Source organism: Acanthopagrus latus, chromosome 20, assembly GCF_904848185.1.
Source record: "Acanthopagrus latus isolate v.2019 chromosome 20, fAcaLat1.1, whole genome shotgun sequence".
NCBI classification, from domain to species: Eukaryota; Metazoa; Chordata; class Actinopteri; order Spariformes; family Sparidae; genus Acanthopagrus; species Acanthopagrus latus.
This window is the reverse complement of record NC_051058.1, coordinates 16,200,684-16,216,436: the sequence shown is the minus strand read 5'-3', so window position 1 is coordinate 16,216,436 and position 15,753 is coordinate 16,200,684. Positions and strand designations below refer to the sequence as shown.

Here is a 15,753-nt window from a genome sequence, read left to right as displayed (position 1 = left end):
GACATCAGTATGTTCCTGCAGCAGGAAACAATGTTAGGGTGTGTTTGAGACATTACATTGAATATTTATTAACATCTGTATTTCTATGCAGTAGCCATTTAATGTATTCACATTCAGCGATCTATACAGTTAAATTACTGGTGGTGGCAGGATTCCCACATTCGATTCAGATTGCCTTTGCACGCACGAGGGATTCACAGGAAACGATGCATGCATATAATCCAGCTTCATTTTTATCTCTCTAATAACGCCTCCGTTCACTGTTCACTGACTTGTGCAAGCCAAACGTTTCCTACTGCCGCTGCTTTACATTAAACGTGTTAAAAGATGGCTTTTATTGTGAGGCAGCCACAGGAAGAGCAAGGAAGTTAGCACTGACAAAAACAGGAAAAGTCATTTTTAACCTTTACATTAGAGCTGCAAAAGTGTAATTAATTAATCGTTGAGGTGTTTACTATTCACTTGCCAACTGTTTAAATGAGTGATCAATCGATTTGAGTAATTATTTAGGAATACAAAGTCAGATTTCTCCTACTCCAGCCTCTTAATTGTGAATGTATTCTTTACTCTTTCATGACAGTAATCTAAATATCTTTGGATTGTAGTCAGAACAAGACATTTGAGGATGTTGCCTTGGGCTTCAAGAAACACTGGTCGACATTTTTCACAATTTTCTGCCATTTTATAGACAACTGACTGTTTAATTGAGAAAATTATGAATGAAAATAATCGTTAGTTGTGGCCCTACTTTACAGTGTCCTGCTCACCAGCTGCTCTTCTGCTGTGTTTCTGACTGAATAAGCTGCTTGTGTTCACTGACAGGACTGATATCTTAAAAAAAAAAAAAAAAAAAAAAATTATCACCATCTCATCAGCCAATCACAAGGTGACGCTCCACGGGTGAACCACCCTTGCAGTGGCCTGAACTGCTGAACTTTAATTATTGAGAGTGGCCTTGTGGGGAAAAAAAAAAGCAACAAAAACATTTTTCCCCGGCTGACACAGCGCTGACACATCCTTTATTCCTCCTTCTGACGGCCTCTGTCACGCTCTTACCCCCTTTAGCAGCGCTTCCTGTGTTTCCGGTGGACTTTAACCAAAATCCACTTCCCGTCTTCTGGAAATGTCATGGGGTCGCTGTAGTGAGGATGAGCAGATGGCTTCTCAGAATACAGTACATTAAGCGCGTGTTTACAGCCCTTCAGCTAGGATCGGCCTTTACTGTCAGCTCATCGGCTGTTTGTTTGGGAAAAGGCCGTAACGGGAAACTGCCCCGAGTCTGCAGGCAGTTCTGACATTCTGCTTACAGTCTGAACTCATTAGCTGTTCACTCTATTCTTCCGTTTTTTCCCTGCTAATTCGCCGTGGAGGATCTCTAAGTAGTGCTAAAGGGTGACATGGCTCGGTAATGCTTTGAGGATGAGGCTTGTTTCCCCTGAATGACAAGCTGTTCCTTCGGTACCACAGTGGATAGTTGAAATCAGTCTTTGAGAGTAGGTCGAGAGCACTCCTGGGCAGCTGCACACAAGGCCTCTGTGGACAGAATGTGCCGTTCTATTCTCAAGGTCTCCCAGGCGTCTCCATCGCAGGGGTTTTCAGTCCGCTCTGTCATTTTGCGCTTGCATATTCCTCCACACCTCGGGTGTAGCAAAGAAGCACCAAGCTCTCTTGCTTTGTACCTTTTCCCTCTGCCCTCTGTGGTTGTGAAGGGAGAGCGAGCAGCAGATTCCTAATTATGCCGTGCACATTCCACTTGTGGTAATCTGTTTTTCTGACTACTGTCATAGTAACTCAGAGTCTATAGGAAAATTCCACGGTTTTGTCTGTGAAGACAGGAGCAGATCGGCAGTCAAGGTGCGTGCATTGCTTTGCACACCTGCACAGTGAATCACAGATAATCATTTGTTTACCTTGGTTTGTCAGTCAGCATTGCATAATGCTGTCTTCTGTGTTTGAGATGTATAATTTGCATCCCGGCAGCGTGAATATGTTCCCTCTCTTAGTCCAATGGCATCATGATTTCCTCCTCCATCCTCCACACATCTTTCATTTGACTCATGATTTCAGACGCACTGACCAACCGACCGGCTGGTATCCGATTCTGTTCTGGTCACATTTACGTACATCCCCTTACACTCGTCCCCTCAATGGGACTTTCAGGGTGAACTGAAAGTAAGAAACTACCTATTTACTCAAAACATGTGTCTTTGGTAAGGTCATTTTACACAAGTGAAACATGTACCCTGCGTATGTGAAACGTGGTTTTGTAAATCATGATGTAGTATGTGAATCCCATGTAACTTTTCATGTGAAAACTATAGGATGACATGCAAAACCTATGGATTACATTTGAAACCCATGTAAATACCTATATATGTTAATGTAAAACCACATCGACACAGTGCAAGTCCATGGGATGACATGTGAAATCATCCAAAATGTTATCAACCAGGCCTCATGATCACTGTACAAAAACACAAATAGATAACTTGAATGCACTGATTTGGATAAAATTGGATCATATTTTCTGGGTAGCATTTTTATGGGTTTTCTGTCCAATGTCCTCAGGCTGGTCTGCCTGAACCCCTCGTGATGTGATCAGAGTTTCCGGATGAAAAGGTTTTTTTTTTTTTCTGTGAGTGGAACAGACAGCGTTCTTCGATGTGTTCACTCTGAGGATAAGGCTCCACTGACTGAACCTTTCATCCAGCTCAAGCGACAAGACAGACAGACAGACTCCTTCTGTTTTGACCTTTCACAATAAGAGTCCTAGCTATGCCAGCACTTACAGCTAAAGTGCTAATAAAAGGGAGACACTCAAATAGCTTAAAATGTGTATTTTTATTTCATAGTCAGTGTTTTATAAGGAATCTTCCATTAAAATGGTTGTAAAAATGTTTGTGTATGCTGTCAATTGCAGCTCTTAAACAGAAAAAGACAGAAAATCCGAATGTGTCAGACTTCCAGGCAAAATCGTAGTTGGCCAAGAAAATTGCAAAAGGTGAATCTCTAGTCATGATTACATGTTGGGTGTGAAGTGATCAATCTGTCTTTGACAGTTTAACCATTTCCCATTCACTTTTCTTGATAATATGGATCAGGCTTGCTTGCTTGAGCTCATCGCCTCACTTCTGCTGCATCCCAGCCGCTGACATAACCTCTAATCTGCCTGTTGCTCTGGCAGATAAGTGAAGTTTAAAGCCGTCTTGTTATGCAAACAGCGCTGAATAACGAAAAATGCTCTGACACTTGAGCACCGAGACAAATTGAGATTTCCCTGCGCTATCTTTCAAAGAGAAGACTGGCAGGAAACTATTAAGTTCCTCTGTGAATGTGCTGCCATTATGCCTGATAGAAAACGAAAACAAGGCTCTTAATCTTCTCCAGGAATCGAAGACGAGCACAACAGCGCAGGTCTGAGTTGGTCTTTCAGGATAACTAAGATTATCTTAACAATTTTCTGTGATATGGGGCAGTGAGTTCTCTGTGGTCTGAGAGTGAAAGAGAGAGAGAGGGAGCTGGCGGTGTGCTTTGAATCAAAACAAAAAGGGCATTTCAGGGGGGCCCATCAGCAGGCCATGCAATTAATTTTCCACCATTTGAAAATACCAGAGAGCCGAGGAAGTAGGACAGTGTGCTCTCTGCTGCTTCTCCAGCCAGGTATAATGATCATCCATCGCTGCAGTTTGAGGAATGAGTGATTATATGGCTGTGGAGTGTTTTTTTGTCATTCCTATTGTCTGAGAGCACAGCGCTATGAAATATGACCACAATCAATGGGCAGTAAAGGGAAAAAGCAGGACAATATTCCTACGCCGCGAGGCGAGGATGTTCGTGTCACCGTCTTTGTCGCTGCAGAGAACAAATCTTCACAGCGCAGGTTTGCTACAGCAGATGGCTTCATAGTGGTCAAAACAAAAGAAACAGGTGTCACTTGGTGTGCAAAAAAGATAATCTCACCACAAATAAGCAATCATCCTGTAATGACAGCACCAAACGCAAAGAAAGGAAAAAGTGAAGAAGAAAAAGGTACATGACAGAACAGCAATTAGCCGCCGGTTTGTGAGATTTGTTGGCTTTTCCCCCCCAAATGGGGACGGACAGCCAGGAGCGGAGTTAGACGGCAGACTCTAAAACAAATCCGCCTGATTGCCTGTTTCACTGATCTGTCTGCGAATGACAGACGAGAGACAGTACGGAGAGGTCTCCCCTCTGATGAGTTATTAAGGCCGAGGCAATTCCATTTTACACCACGCAGGGAGGGGAACCATCAGCACAGCATGCAGGCCATTACCACTGATGCCAGCATCTTTCAAGTTAATTACAATCATTATGAATTTGAGTTATCAGTGTGGTTAATGGGTTTGATCTTTACAGTCAGATGACGCTAACATGTACTCAGAACTTTTTGCACTTACAACCTGAGTGAAATTTCCCCGCATGCTTTATTAATTTGTACCCAACATTATTTATTGTTGGAAAATAATTTATTAAGGGCTTTATAGACGAGGCTCAATAATAAGGATTGTGAAATACTTTGTGTGGGTAGTAAATCTAGCAACAAGTGGTAAAAAGGGTTGTTTATTCCAGAGCAGATGATGGAGTGAGCCTTCTCGCTTCCTTTTTGTGTCTAGAGCTACAATTACACTACATTTTCTACATTAAGCAGATGTTTTTGTCCAAAGCAACTTACAATAATTAATATATGACAAGTTCCTCTTGCAAAATATCCCTCTTGGTTTCACTACTTCAACAACTGAATTCCAAATTATACCTTCAAAAATGAATATTGATATCACATCAGAAGATATCAATATCTGCCTGGAAAAATCCAACATCAGTTCAGTAAAAGTGGATGTACACCAGGCAAAAAGGGGATTTCACAACCTGGCAACCCAAATTATTAACTTGTTAACAGTTATCACCTACCAGTGAAGCTATAACTTACAATCGAGTCATTAGTAACAAATGCACATTTTAATACAGACAGCAGTCGGAGGCACTAAATCATGTTGGAGGTTCAGACATAAAGTAGTCAGCATCCATTCTCCCCGCTGGAAATGTTCAGATTCACGCTTTGTATTGTTATTTGAAGGTTTGTCAGTTGAAAAAAGTTGGATGATGCAACCCCCAAGTCTTCTTTGTCCAGCCATATTTCTGTTTGAGTTAGGCCATTTCATCATCTGTGATGGATGGGAGCAACGTATTCACTTTATGAATAGAGCAGATCTGTCAAGCTGCCAGTTGCCCACCGCTACAGTTAGCTGACTGATTGATTCAAATGCGAGGTTCCCTTGAGGTTTGACGTACAGTACCTTTTTTCCCCCTCCTCATCTCTCCACTCTCTTGATACCCCCGTCTCCATCTTCAACCCTGATGTCCTTTTCTTGCTTCCCCCCTATATTTGTAACCTTGAGCACAAGGAGCCCGTTGACTTCAGCCTCAGTGGAGGACGAGACAATCGATAGGCGCTAATGGCATGTTGACTACAGATGAGCGCGTATTCTCATCAGTACCGAACGCTACAATCCTGAAAATGCCATCCTGCTCTTAGCAGCTTTGATCACACAGTGTGGCGTCCTTCTCTTTGATGGGGTGGACATCTGACCTGCGGTAATTACATTTCTGTTAAGAGCAGACCTCTTAGTCTTTTTTGAAGCGCTCATCATTTTGAAATTTGGCAGTCTTTAAAATGGGACCCCACGTCATTACAGACTATTTAAAGTCGAGAGAAGTACATGAGGACTACTTATTCTGGTGAACTATTATGCAAGACAAGCAATGAAACTCTATCTGCGATGTGTGGGCAACCTTTAATTGAACTAGCAATCGTCATTGAAGATCCACTTCTCTAAAATTTTTTTTTTTTTGGGGGGGGGGGGGGGTGTAGATAAAAATAATCCCACTCCAAAAGTTCATTTTCAAAGTGAAAACATATTATCATCCGACTGTGGCTTCAGCTTCCTTGCAGCGAATCCTTTATTCCTCACAGCGAAAACTTCTCCAGGGTTGCTGGAAATCGGTTTCTTTCAGAGCCGGGGTGATTATTTCTCCACCTGGAGAGACTGTAGCTGTGGCGCGGTGCTGAGGGCCCAGCTGGGGGTAAATGACATTGCTTGAGCAGGTAGGCTGGCGCTCGCCAGCCGCCCTCTTATCATCTCCGAGATTGTGCAAAGGGTGTGGGCGATGGGTGGTGGTGGTGGTGTGTGTGGGGGGGGCAGACAATATCATGAGGAGGAGCGATGACTCACTTCCATAGTGCTCCTTATCTTGTGATGTATGTGAGCAGAAGCGACACTTACGTCAGCCTTGTGGCTGTAGCCATGCGGTTTCAAGTGTGAAGGTCTGAAACATTACCAGAGGCTTCAGGCATATTCACCAACACCCCACTCATCCTTTGAAAAGTGTCCTAGACCCTGGGCTCTGTTGGCTTTTTGTCATTATGGTGTATTGTATTCACCGCCATCATGTTGGCTCAGCTCCAGACACAAAGAAATCCTCAAGGATAAAACTAGACATCGCTGCTGCAGGAGCATTATCATTAAAGATCCCCAATTCTTTCACCCTTTAGACATCGGCCCTTCTTTTATCTGTGGGCAGCTGTTGATCCATGTGACTTCACAGTGAGGAATACCATTTTCTGATAATATAATCCCTTCTCAGGTCCAGGCCGGGTATCTCTGATATTCCCGTCTCTCCCCAGGAGAGTCTGACATGCAGAGCCATAGTTGCTAGGCTGAATGCATCCCTCCGTCCTTATCGCTCCCTCCATATTGTGACTCCGATGCTCAGGGAGGCTGGACTGTGAGGATGATGCTGTGCCCTTTGATTAAAATGGGAAGCGAAAGAGTTCTCAGGGTTACAGATACATTACCGTAACCCTGCGTCTTGTGAATATTGCTCAATAATTAGTCAGAATTTAAAATGTTGTCAGCATTTCCAAGAGAGCGTGACACTTGGAAGTGACGAGACATCCTGTAAATGTTAGCTTCAAATCTCACTTCAGTCAGCGGGCAGACTCATTTCATCATTTCTTTACCATCAATTCATTTTTTTCTTTTGTTTACCCGAGGTGATATTTCTACAACTGCAGGTTAATCCTTTGATTGCTTCCACAAAGCAGCATTATTTTATCATCGCGAGAGACAAAAGGATCGGATGACATTCTCTTGAGGTATTAAATGTACGTCGAAAACTAAAATGGAAAGAAATTCAATCAGTGCCTGGCCTTGATGGCAACCTGGGTCCCAAATGAGGCAGATACAGAAATGAAAGTCAGCACTTGAACAGGATGTGAGTATGACTCAGCTACACACAGCAAAGCGTAGGTGGTAACAAAGGGTTATGTCAAATATTTTTGAGGTATTGGAAGTTGCTGCATCAGCCCAGGCAGAAAAGCAGTGAGTCACTATTGACAGCTGGTCACTCTGTTGCTTTTTCCCCTTTGCTAGGCACATGTCAGTGGATGATGTGGGCTGTTCTTCACAACTCATCATGGATATCAACTGTGGGCCAGTCCCCCGTCCTGAAACCTCCTGTCTGGCCAGCTCCCGCTCCATAACGCCTCCCTGCGTCTGAGCTGTTGACACCATGACGCAGATGGACTACAAATACAGCCTGCTGGGCTCCACAGTGGACGACTACCGCAAGAGGCCCCTGCTCCTGCAGGTGGATGACACGCCCATGAACCTGTTTGCCGTTCTGGAGGTGAAACGGGAGCTGCCGAGGCGCTGGTCCACCCTGGGCTGCTTCCGCAAGATCCGGCTCTACACCTTCCTGTTTGGCCTGGCCGTCATGTTCCTCATCATGGCTTCTTACATTCTGACCGGTGACAAGAAAGGCTTACTCCTCACACCTTCGCCCTACCACTTCAGCAGCCTGGTCAGTCCGGGACCTTTTGCCTTCAACCTCTCATCAGTCAAGGACTACGCACATATCAAACTGGTGGTCAAGTCCATCACGTCCAAGGTGGAGTTTCGAAGCAGTCGGCAGCTCCCGGAGCTCAAGGCACTAGTTAACAGCGAGCCACATGTGAGTATACACAGTATTTTGTAATGACCTGAAATGGCCTATCAGTATCCCCCATTTAAAACACAAAATTGCATCAGTGTTTTATGGCACAAGCTCCTCGATTATGTTTATGGCTGTATTTGCAATATGTCATGCAAAAAGGAGCCACGTGAATCAGCATCGCCATCTTACTTGGCTACATGATTCTATTGGTTTGTACCTGTACAAACCAACAGAATCGAAACTTAGTTACTGTTGTTAGGTTGAACAAGCTTGAGGACACCTTTACAATCAAATACAATCAAAAAAATCGTCAAATAGCCCACCCCTAATTTGTATAATCAAAAATTAGACTTTGCTATCAGATCGTTTGCCGTATTGAATCCCCCAGTGTTTTATAGTGTAAATGTTATCCCTCTATTGTAATCATGTCACAACCATGGCCCAGCCTGATATTGATCTCTCATTTAATTGACAATCACAGGTGTGTCTTGAAGCTTAATTAAATGTGAAGGGAAAAGGTGATTCAAATCAGTATTCTTCCCTCCATGCAGACTACACAGGGTTCAATACAGCTACGCCGCTGCAATTCCCCACTGGAAGCAGTTTGTAATTTAATATATAAAGGAGATAAAACTGCTCTGAAAACCTTGTATAACACTTCATGTCACAGCAGATAATTGCATATGTCTCTACCAATTTTGTTTTCGCAAGGGATTTAAAGCTCAAAGTCATCCCACAGTCTTCCAACATTATTGGCCCCCGTGGCTTTCCTCGAGTTGTCCGTCTCACCTCAAAGCCTGGTTCAATTAATTGTTAATCCTAATGATAATGGCTTGTGCCGGGGCTATTTGCAACATAACTAATTTCTTATTGAACCAGCTAATGAATAGGAGGAGTGTGGCCGCGGGGCAATCGATACTGGATCTGCGGATGGATCCAGCATTAATTGTCCTTATAGTAGCTGTGTCCCACGGGCAGCGAGCGAGTCGTAGAGACACAGGTTTGTGTTTGATCACCAACAAACACGTAGTAATGGGAGATGTGGGCGTTTTAGTTTGTATTTTAACTGCTACGACTACGTGCATACAACTTTTTGAATTATTATTAAGAGTGACAATATTCAGACTTTGACACAGGTGATGCCAGCAGCATGTTCCACTTGGATATTCGTAATAAGGCCTTATTAAGAGGGTAGCATTTCCTGGTTATATGGGATATGGTGAGAGGTGACAATAAGGGTACACCATAGGAGCAACATGACTGCAGTTTGAAATGGAAGTAAGTTAGTGCTCCAATATGTTGTGCATCACTATGTTAATTGGGTTATGCATGGCTGCATGTAAACAGGAATATTGGTGTAATATTCTTTCAAAATATGCAATATAAACAGCTTAGTCAGAATATTGTCATTTTCTAATAAGCAAATGAAACTATAAGGTTTGCATTTTGGGGGAGGGCGCACATCAGTTCAGAGTGACCAGCAGAGCTGCGACCATTAGTCCTTTAATCGATTGGCCGAGCTAAGGATAATTAGATGCCGACCATTTTGATAATTGCTTCATTGTTTTGGTCGTTTTTTTAAAGCAAAAATGCATTCTCTTGTCCCAGCTTCTTAAATATCAAGACTTGCAGCTTTTCTTTGTCAATTATGATAGTAAATGATGCGTATTTGGGGTTTGGACTGTCTTTAGTTGCAGCTCTACCGACCAGTAAAAAGCTCAGAGCTCTCTCTAGGTCAGCACATCAAAACAATGATCCAAGTTTGTTTGGTTTTATGGCCAAACACTGGAAACGCTTTTGACTGGCTGAGTTGGAAACAGAGCGGCAACAGCGGAAAACACAGAGGGCGTATGCCAAGTTCTGTCGAAATGTAGCCTTCAGATGCTGAATGAGAAATATTTGATACAAAACATTTTTGCAACCTTATCTAAACACTCTCTGTCGCCTTAAAAAAAAACCAGAGGGCTGTGTGTGAAAATGGCTACAATTTCCACACCGTCATTCAAAGTGGACATAAACCATCTCGAATAACAAATCCTTGAAGCTCAGAGCCAACGACAAAACAGACCTATTTCTAAATCCTGTCTGCATTTATATGGGCACTCTCTTGTGTCAGTGTCTATGCATCTCGAGCCAATTTAGTGCAAGTCCGCCCCTTCGAGACTGAATCCTCCTGCACATTCGAGTTGTGAACGTTTGCAGTTGGATCCCACACAGATGGTGTTTTCCTACACCTGCCAAAACAGTGGCCCACACACACCAAAAAAGTTTTTAATCTTGCTTTAGTGGATTTGTGAAATGACTGCAATGTATTTATCTCCCACTGTGTAGCCTTAGAAATGATAACTTTAAGGTTTCACAGGAGATTTTTTTTCCCTAAATGTCTTTCTATATACATGATGAAGTGTGGCGGCTCAGCTTTGCTTTTCTTTTCCTTTACAGATGTTTTCTGTCATCCCCCGCAAATTCCTGCCCACTGTCAAGAACCCCTGCTGGTACGAGGAATACACTGGGAATATCACTTCAGACCCGTACAGGACAAACTTGTATGCACGCTACTCGAGGCGCTTCCGGACGGTGTTTCAGCACTTGAGGAACACTTTCCGAGAACACTTGTTTCACCGCGACGGGAGGCTCTACCGCATGCGATGCCTTCCTTATTTCTATATCATTGGCCAACCAAAGTGTGGCACGACAGACCTGTATGACAGACTGAGGCTGCACCCTGATGTCAAGTTCACTACTTTTAAAGAGCCACACTGGTGGACCCGCAAGAGGTTCGGTGAGTAAAGAAAAACTGTCATTTGCAGTTGTCGAGGCCTCCAGGCTGGTACACAATAATGAGAGCCCGAGAGCATTAAAAGTGTAAATTGTGACTCTCTGCAGTACATCATTTTGGCAGAATCGTACCTCAGGAGGCTTCAGAGACGCATTCAGTGACAGGCGTTTGAAGGGGTCTCAGCCTTTAAGGCAGGCCTGTCTGTTTCATGAGCATAATTAAATTAATGTCCTGTATTCTTATTGTCATCCTATTGTCGAGAGGAGTGGATTGTGGTAACTGGAGTCCATAATTCCTAAACGTTTCAGTACTTGATTGGGGGTAAAGTCTAGTTATACATTAAATGGTGACAAAGAAATTGCGGTTGAAAATGTTTTTTCCTGTATTTATCTGTCAAAAAACTCCACTCATTTCACAGCAGACACCACAATACCTGTACACTGAAGACTGTGGGATGGCAGTCAGTTGATTGACAGCTCACTCAAGCAGATAGGAGCTCCTGAGCCCACCCTAGAGCCTAAAATGGCCAATGAGGGATTGTGAAGACAAGTGACCCACTCTCTTCTTTCTCCTCTCTCCTGAGCTACTTACACGGCTAATTGCCTCCTGGTGCATTGTGTAGACAATGAGATTTCAAAGCCAGGAATAGATAGTTTATTAAAGTTTTTTCAAGGCAAATTATGCAATTTTATGTTGTTTTTGCCACTGTTACTCTCAGGCTCGTGTATTTTGAAGTTACAAATTACAATTTTTCCCAGGCGCTGGGACATTTGCTCAGAAAAGTGTTATGTTTCCGTATTCAGAGATATTGTTCTTAAATTTGAACTTGGAGCATGTAAGCAAGTATGATGTGGACAAATTGGGTTTTCCAGCTAACAGGGGCAGTTACAGGTCATAGAGCGATAGATTAATGCCAGAGCCACTTCAGCTTTTGAAAGAGCCCTGAAACCAGGCCTGTACTCCGAATGGTACAACAACAGCTTTGAATTTACATTTTAGGACCATTTTACGTACATCTTCAGTCATCATATTCACATACACATGTCAAACTGAAACTGTATCTACATCAAATACACCACAAACAATTGTTTTAGTTTATTTTATGTGAGACTTGGCTGGATGTGAGCCCTGAATGTGACATGAATTCAGTTTCTCAGAAGACACGCAGTTCAATCTCCCAATGCAATTAACCGAGAAATGAATATTCAAGACCCATCATGTGCCACGCATGCGAATGAACCTAAACTGTTTATTTTCTACCTGAGAGTTGTTAGCCCCAAATTTACAGCTCTAATGGTGTATTTAGTTTCTCTACTGCCCTCGACGCTCGACATTCTGAATGCCGGTCGTCTCCTCCCGTCAGTCTCTCGCCACTTGCAACTTCCCCCCTCTTGATGCACTGATGGCTGGGCTCATGTGGCGACGGTGCTCATTAACGGCTCAACTAGGACTTGAGGATGTAGACGAATTCTACTCCACCATCATCTGTGACATAGATTTGTCTTTGTGGTGGGAAACCACTTGAAAAGAACACGTGGAAGCAGCCTCTTAGTGCTTTGAACCCACGTGTGTGGGTGCACTGTTTCCTGTACTTGTTTAGCAAAACCCAGCAATGTTGCACTCCCATCTCGCAGCACCTCTCCCCACCGTGTTCTCTACCCGCTTCATCCTTCAGCTCATACTTCTTGCTTTTATTTTTACAGCTCCGTGGCCCCTCTCCTCTGTGCACGCCGTGGATTTTATGCCCTCATTTGAAAGAGTAACAGAGCAATCATACATTTATTTAATTAGAACGCAAATCATTTAATTTTATGAGGAAGCTGCTGCATATTCTACAAACTCTTCCAGGCATATTTCAGGATGTTATTTCTCTCTAGTTTTTTTTGGGGGGGGTTGCTTATGGTGGAGACTTACCATACAATCTCCAGCTTGCTTCAGTTCTCTTTTTAAAGATGCACGGTCCTGGCTTACACCGTTGGTTGTCATGGAGTTTGAACAGGTGGTAATATGTCATTTCCTCAAACAAAGAGATAAAAAAAAACCCCTGAGAGGTAAGAGCCACCTCACAGCAGACATCTGGTCGTATGGTGGTTCGGTCGTCTAAATGCGTGGATGGCATCGTGTCTTTTCCGTTCCCAGTGTGCATCTGTGATGTTAAGGGAACCACCACCACAGATGGGATTAAACGCCAATGTGAGATCTGTGTTTGGCTGAACTCACATATCAAACCCCTCACTTTACTTTTTATGGTTTGTATCTTTGCTCCCTCAGTTTGTTCTCCCCCTCAGATATTTCAAAATTCATTTATGGTAATTAGCGTCCAAGATAGCAGCAACATTTTAAAAGAAGCTACAATTCCAAATTTGTCTTTTGTTTTTTTGCTCCCGAAAGAAATCATCCCCATCCTTTTTTGTTTTCTTATAAGTGAAAACAGCCATTAAGACTCATGAATAATGGAGAAATCTTCAGCAGCTCGAGAGGCAGGCATCGGGAGTGTGAGTCAGAGTGTGTGTGTGTGTGTGTGTCTGTGTTAAGAGGGAAAATAGTGGCTGGAAAAAAATAATAAATGCGAAGAGCAGCAGTTAAACTGTGGGGCAAGCGATCTGTTCAAAGTCAGCTGCAATTACGAAGTCGAGAGCAGATTAGATAATGATTCTAGTTGAAAGACACTTGCGTACGGCGTGCGGATAATCTCATAATTCTCCCTTTAAGAACAGAAGCTGTGGCATCTCATCAGTGCAGCGTGAGGATTCAATTTTACTAATAGTGATTTCTCACTGTGGATGAGCGCCGTTCTCCTGCTCCGGCAGTGACCTGATACATTTTTGTTTTGCCCGGGGTGATCTCGTCTAAAAACAACTTTAATAAAACGATTTTAATAATTTCACCCGGGGTTTCTGGCACTTGTGGAGGGAGCTCAATTGCAGGATTGGCCACGATTTTTTCGAAAATTTCATCCAAATTCCCGCCACAAATATCAAAGGAGGCTTAGCTGCGGCAGCCAAGGCGATCCTTTTGAAGTTCATCCAGTTGCTGACTATGCCTCTAATCCCTCTAAGACTCACAAAACCTAACTGGTGGATTGATCAGGCTGCATGCAATACTTATTTTAAATGTGTTGTGTTCACTTCGAGTTGATAATTATTTGAACCTCGTAAAGCTGCAGGGACGCGGATGAGTTGTTCGCCCCTTAATTTGTCTGCCTCCTGCTTGTGTTTTCCCGCAGCCCGCGATGTTGCACAGCAGCAAAACACGACGGTATCCCAAAGACAATCTGTAAAGGGTCCCCTTTCAGTTATTGTCCCCCTTCACTCCTCATCCTTTCATCTTTTGCTGCCACTTTCTCTCTCCCCATCCGTTCTAGTGTTGCACTTAAAGCCATGCTCTGGTAATCAGCACCTTTTTTTTCCCCTTCTCTTAAGACATCCTTTGAGAACACTCTGAATTCAAATGGTCTTGTTTTGTATTTATTCATTTTTTTCCCCCACCCTCAAGGCTCCGCTCATCCGACGCATTGAAAAAGGTGATTTGATGCGATCCGCGCCACATAACTTTCTTAGAGGGAGAGTGGTTTGAATCTTAATCAGATGCTGTCTGCAGAATACAGTAAAACCCCACCGTGAAACTATTTGGAAATTGTTTGATGCTTCATTCATATCAAAAAAGCAAGAGGGTTGGAAAGAAAAGCAGGCAAAAGCAAAAGCCCCTGCAGCGACATAGGCCAGCGTCATCACACCTCATACAAGTGTAACCGTTCTGGATTAATAATGATGCCGGCTGGCTTGTTTGGCGGCTTTAACCAGAGTTTTTCTAATCATGTTTTCACGCTAACTAGAGTGAGGTGTTTTTTACTGCGACACCATCAAAGCGTCACTGAGAGGAACAGACGCCCGAGCTACCTCATTATCCTCATGGAGCATGGATACTCCAAAGTCCTACCCCTGAATCTCCACAATTGCCGAGTAAATTGTAATTTCACCGCAGACCGCAGCAGCTCGGATGGAGAACACATTTGCTGGCGCTGCATTTAAAAGCATTAACTCGACATTGGCCCTGAACTGGAAAAGCCTGGAAAATGAGCAGGGGACAGTATTCCCTGATGAATTTGGATTGGACCTGAACTCGGATTTTATTAGGTCACCCCTCCAGTCAGGGCAACACAGAAGCCCTAATGACCTGCTTTATAAGTGTGATCACAGAAACACATGGAGGGGAGAGGGCGGGCAGGAACACAAACATGTTTGATGGATACGCTCCCATCCCACCCAAACCATAATCTGAAAATGTGAAGCCTCATAAAGACAAACACAGCCTGTCTCTATGTTCTGAGCTACCGTGACATTGCACTAACACCAACTGTCGCTTTCGGGTAGACGACTAGGGGCTGATCTGCATCGCCAGCTTATTTATGTTGTCACTTTCAGCCGCAACTATAATCCTTAAAGAGATATACGTAAACTTACAAGGTAAAGCGGGTGGCCTTGCCTGTTTTATTCCCTGTGTTTGTGTGCTAGCATCTTTGACAAACTCTGATCCATCCAAGGAATCGTGGAAATCTGTTTTTGGTACATGTAAACAAACATTGTGATGGTTCTATTACCACCAAATTATAAGTCAACATGCCCTAGAGTTGTATCTACCATCCCCGTCTTCTCTCTTCTCCAGGTATCATCCGTCTGAGTGAGGGCTTCCACGATCGATACCCAGTGGAAGACTACCTGGACTTGTTCGATCAGGCAGCTTACCAGATCCAGGGCAACCTCACAGCAAACGCCAGCGGAAGCCCCAACCAACCGAACATCATCATAGGTAAGTCAGTTCACAGCGGCAGTAAATACTGTAAGGTTAACTGTAAACGCTTTTGAGCTAATTCATAAGAATCACATATTCAAGATGTTAAGGGCAAGAGAAAGTAAGGCACACACCGATCCAAGCCAGATTTACGATAGTGAGCTGCAATA

General features: G+C 43.4%; 1 protein-coding gene across 1 annotated transcript in view; it reads left to right on the top strand.

Moving 5' to 3' along the window:
* Window positions 1-15,753, top strand: part of LOC119009549 (carbohydrate sulfotransferase 15-like) — a 40,741-nt gene that overhangs the window by 14,837 nt on the left and 10,151 nt on the right. The window contains exons 2-4 of the mRNA XM_037080925.1: window positions 7,452-8,031; window positions 10,456-10,795; window positions 15,458-15,601. Of these exons, the coding sequence (XP_036936820.1) occupies window positions 7,591-8,031; window positions 10,456-10,795; window positions 15,458-15,601 (925 nt within the window). The 5' untranslated portion in view covers window positions 7,452-7,590. The remainder of the gene's footprint in view (window positions 1-7,451; window positions 8,032-10,455; window positions 10,796-15,457; window positions 15,602-15,753) is intronic.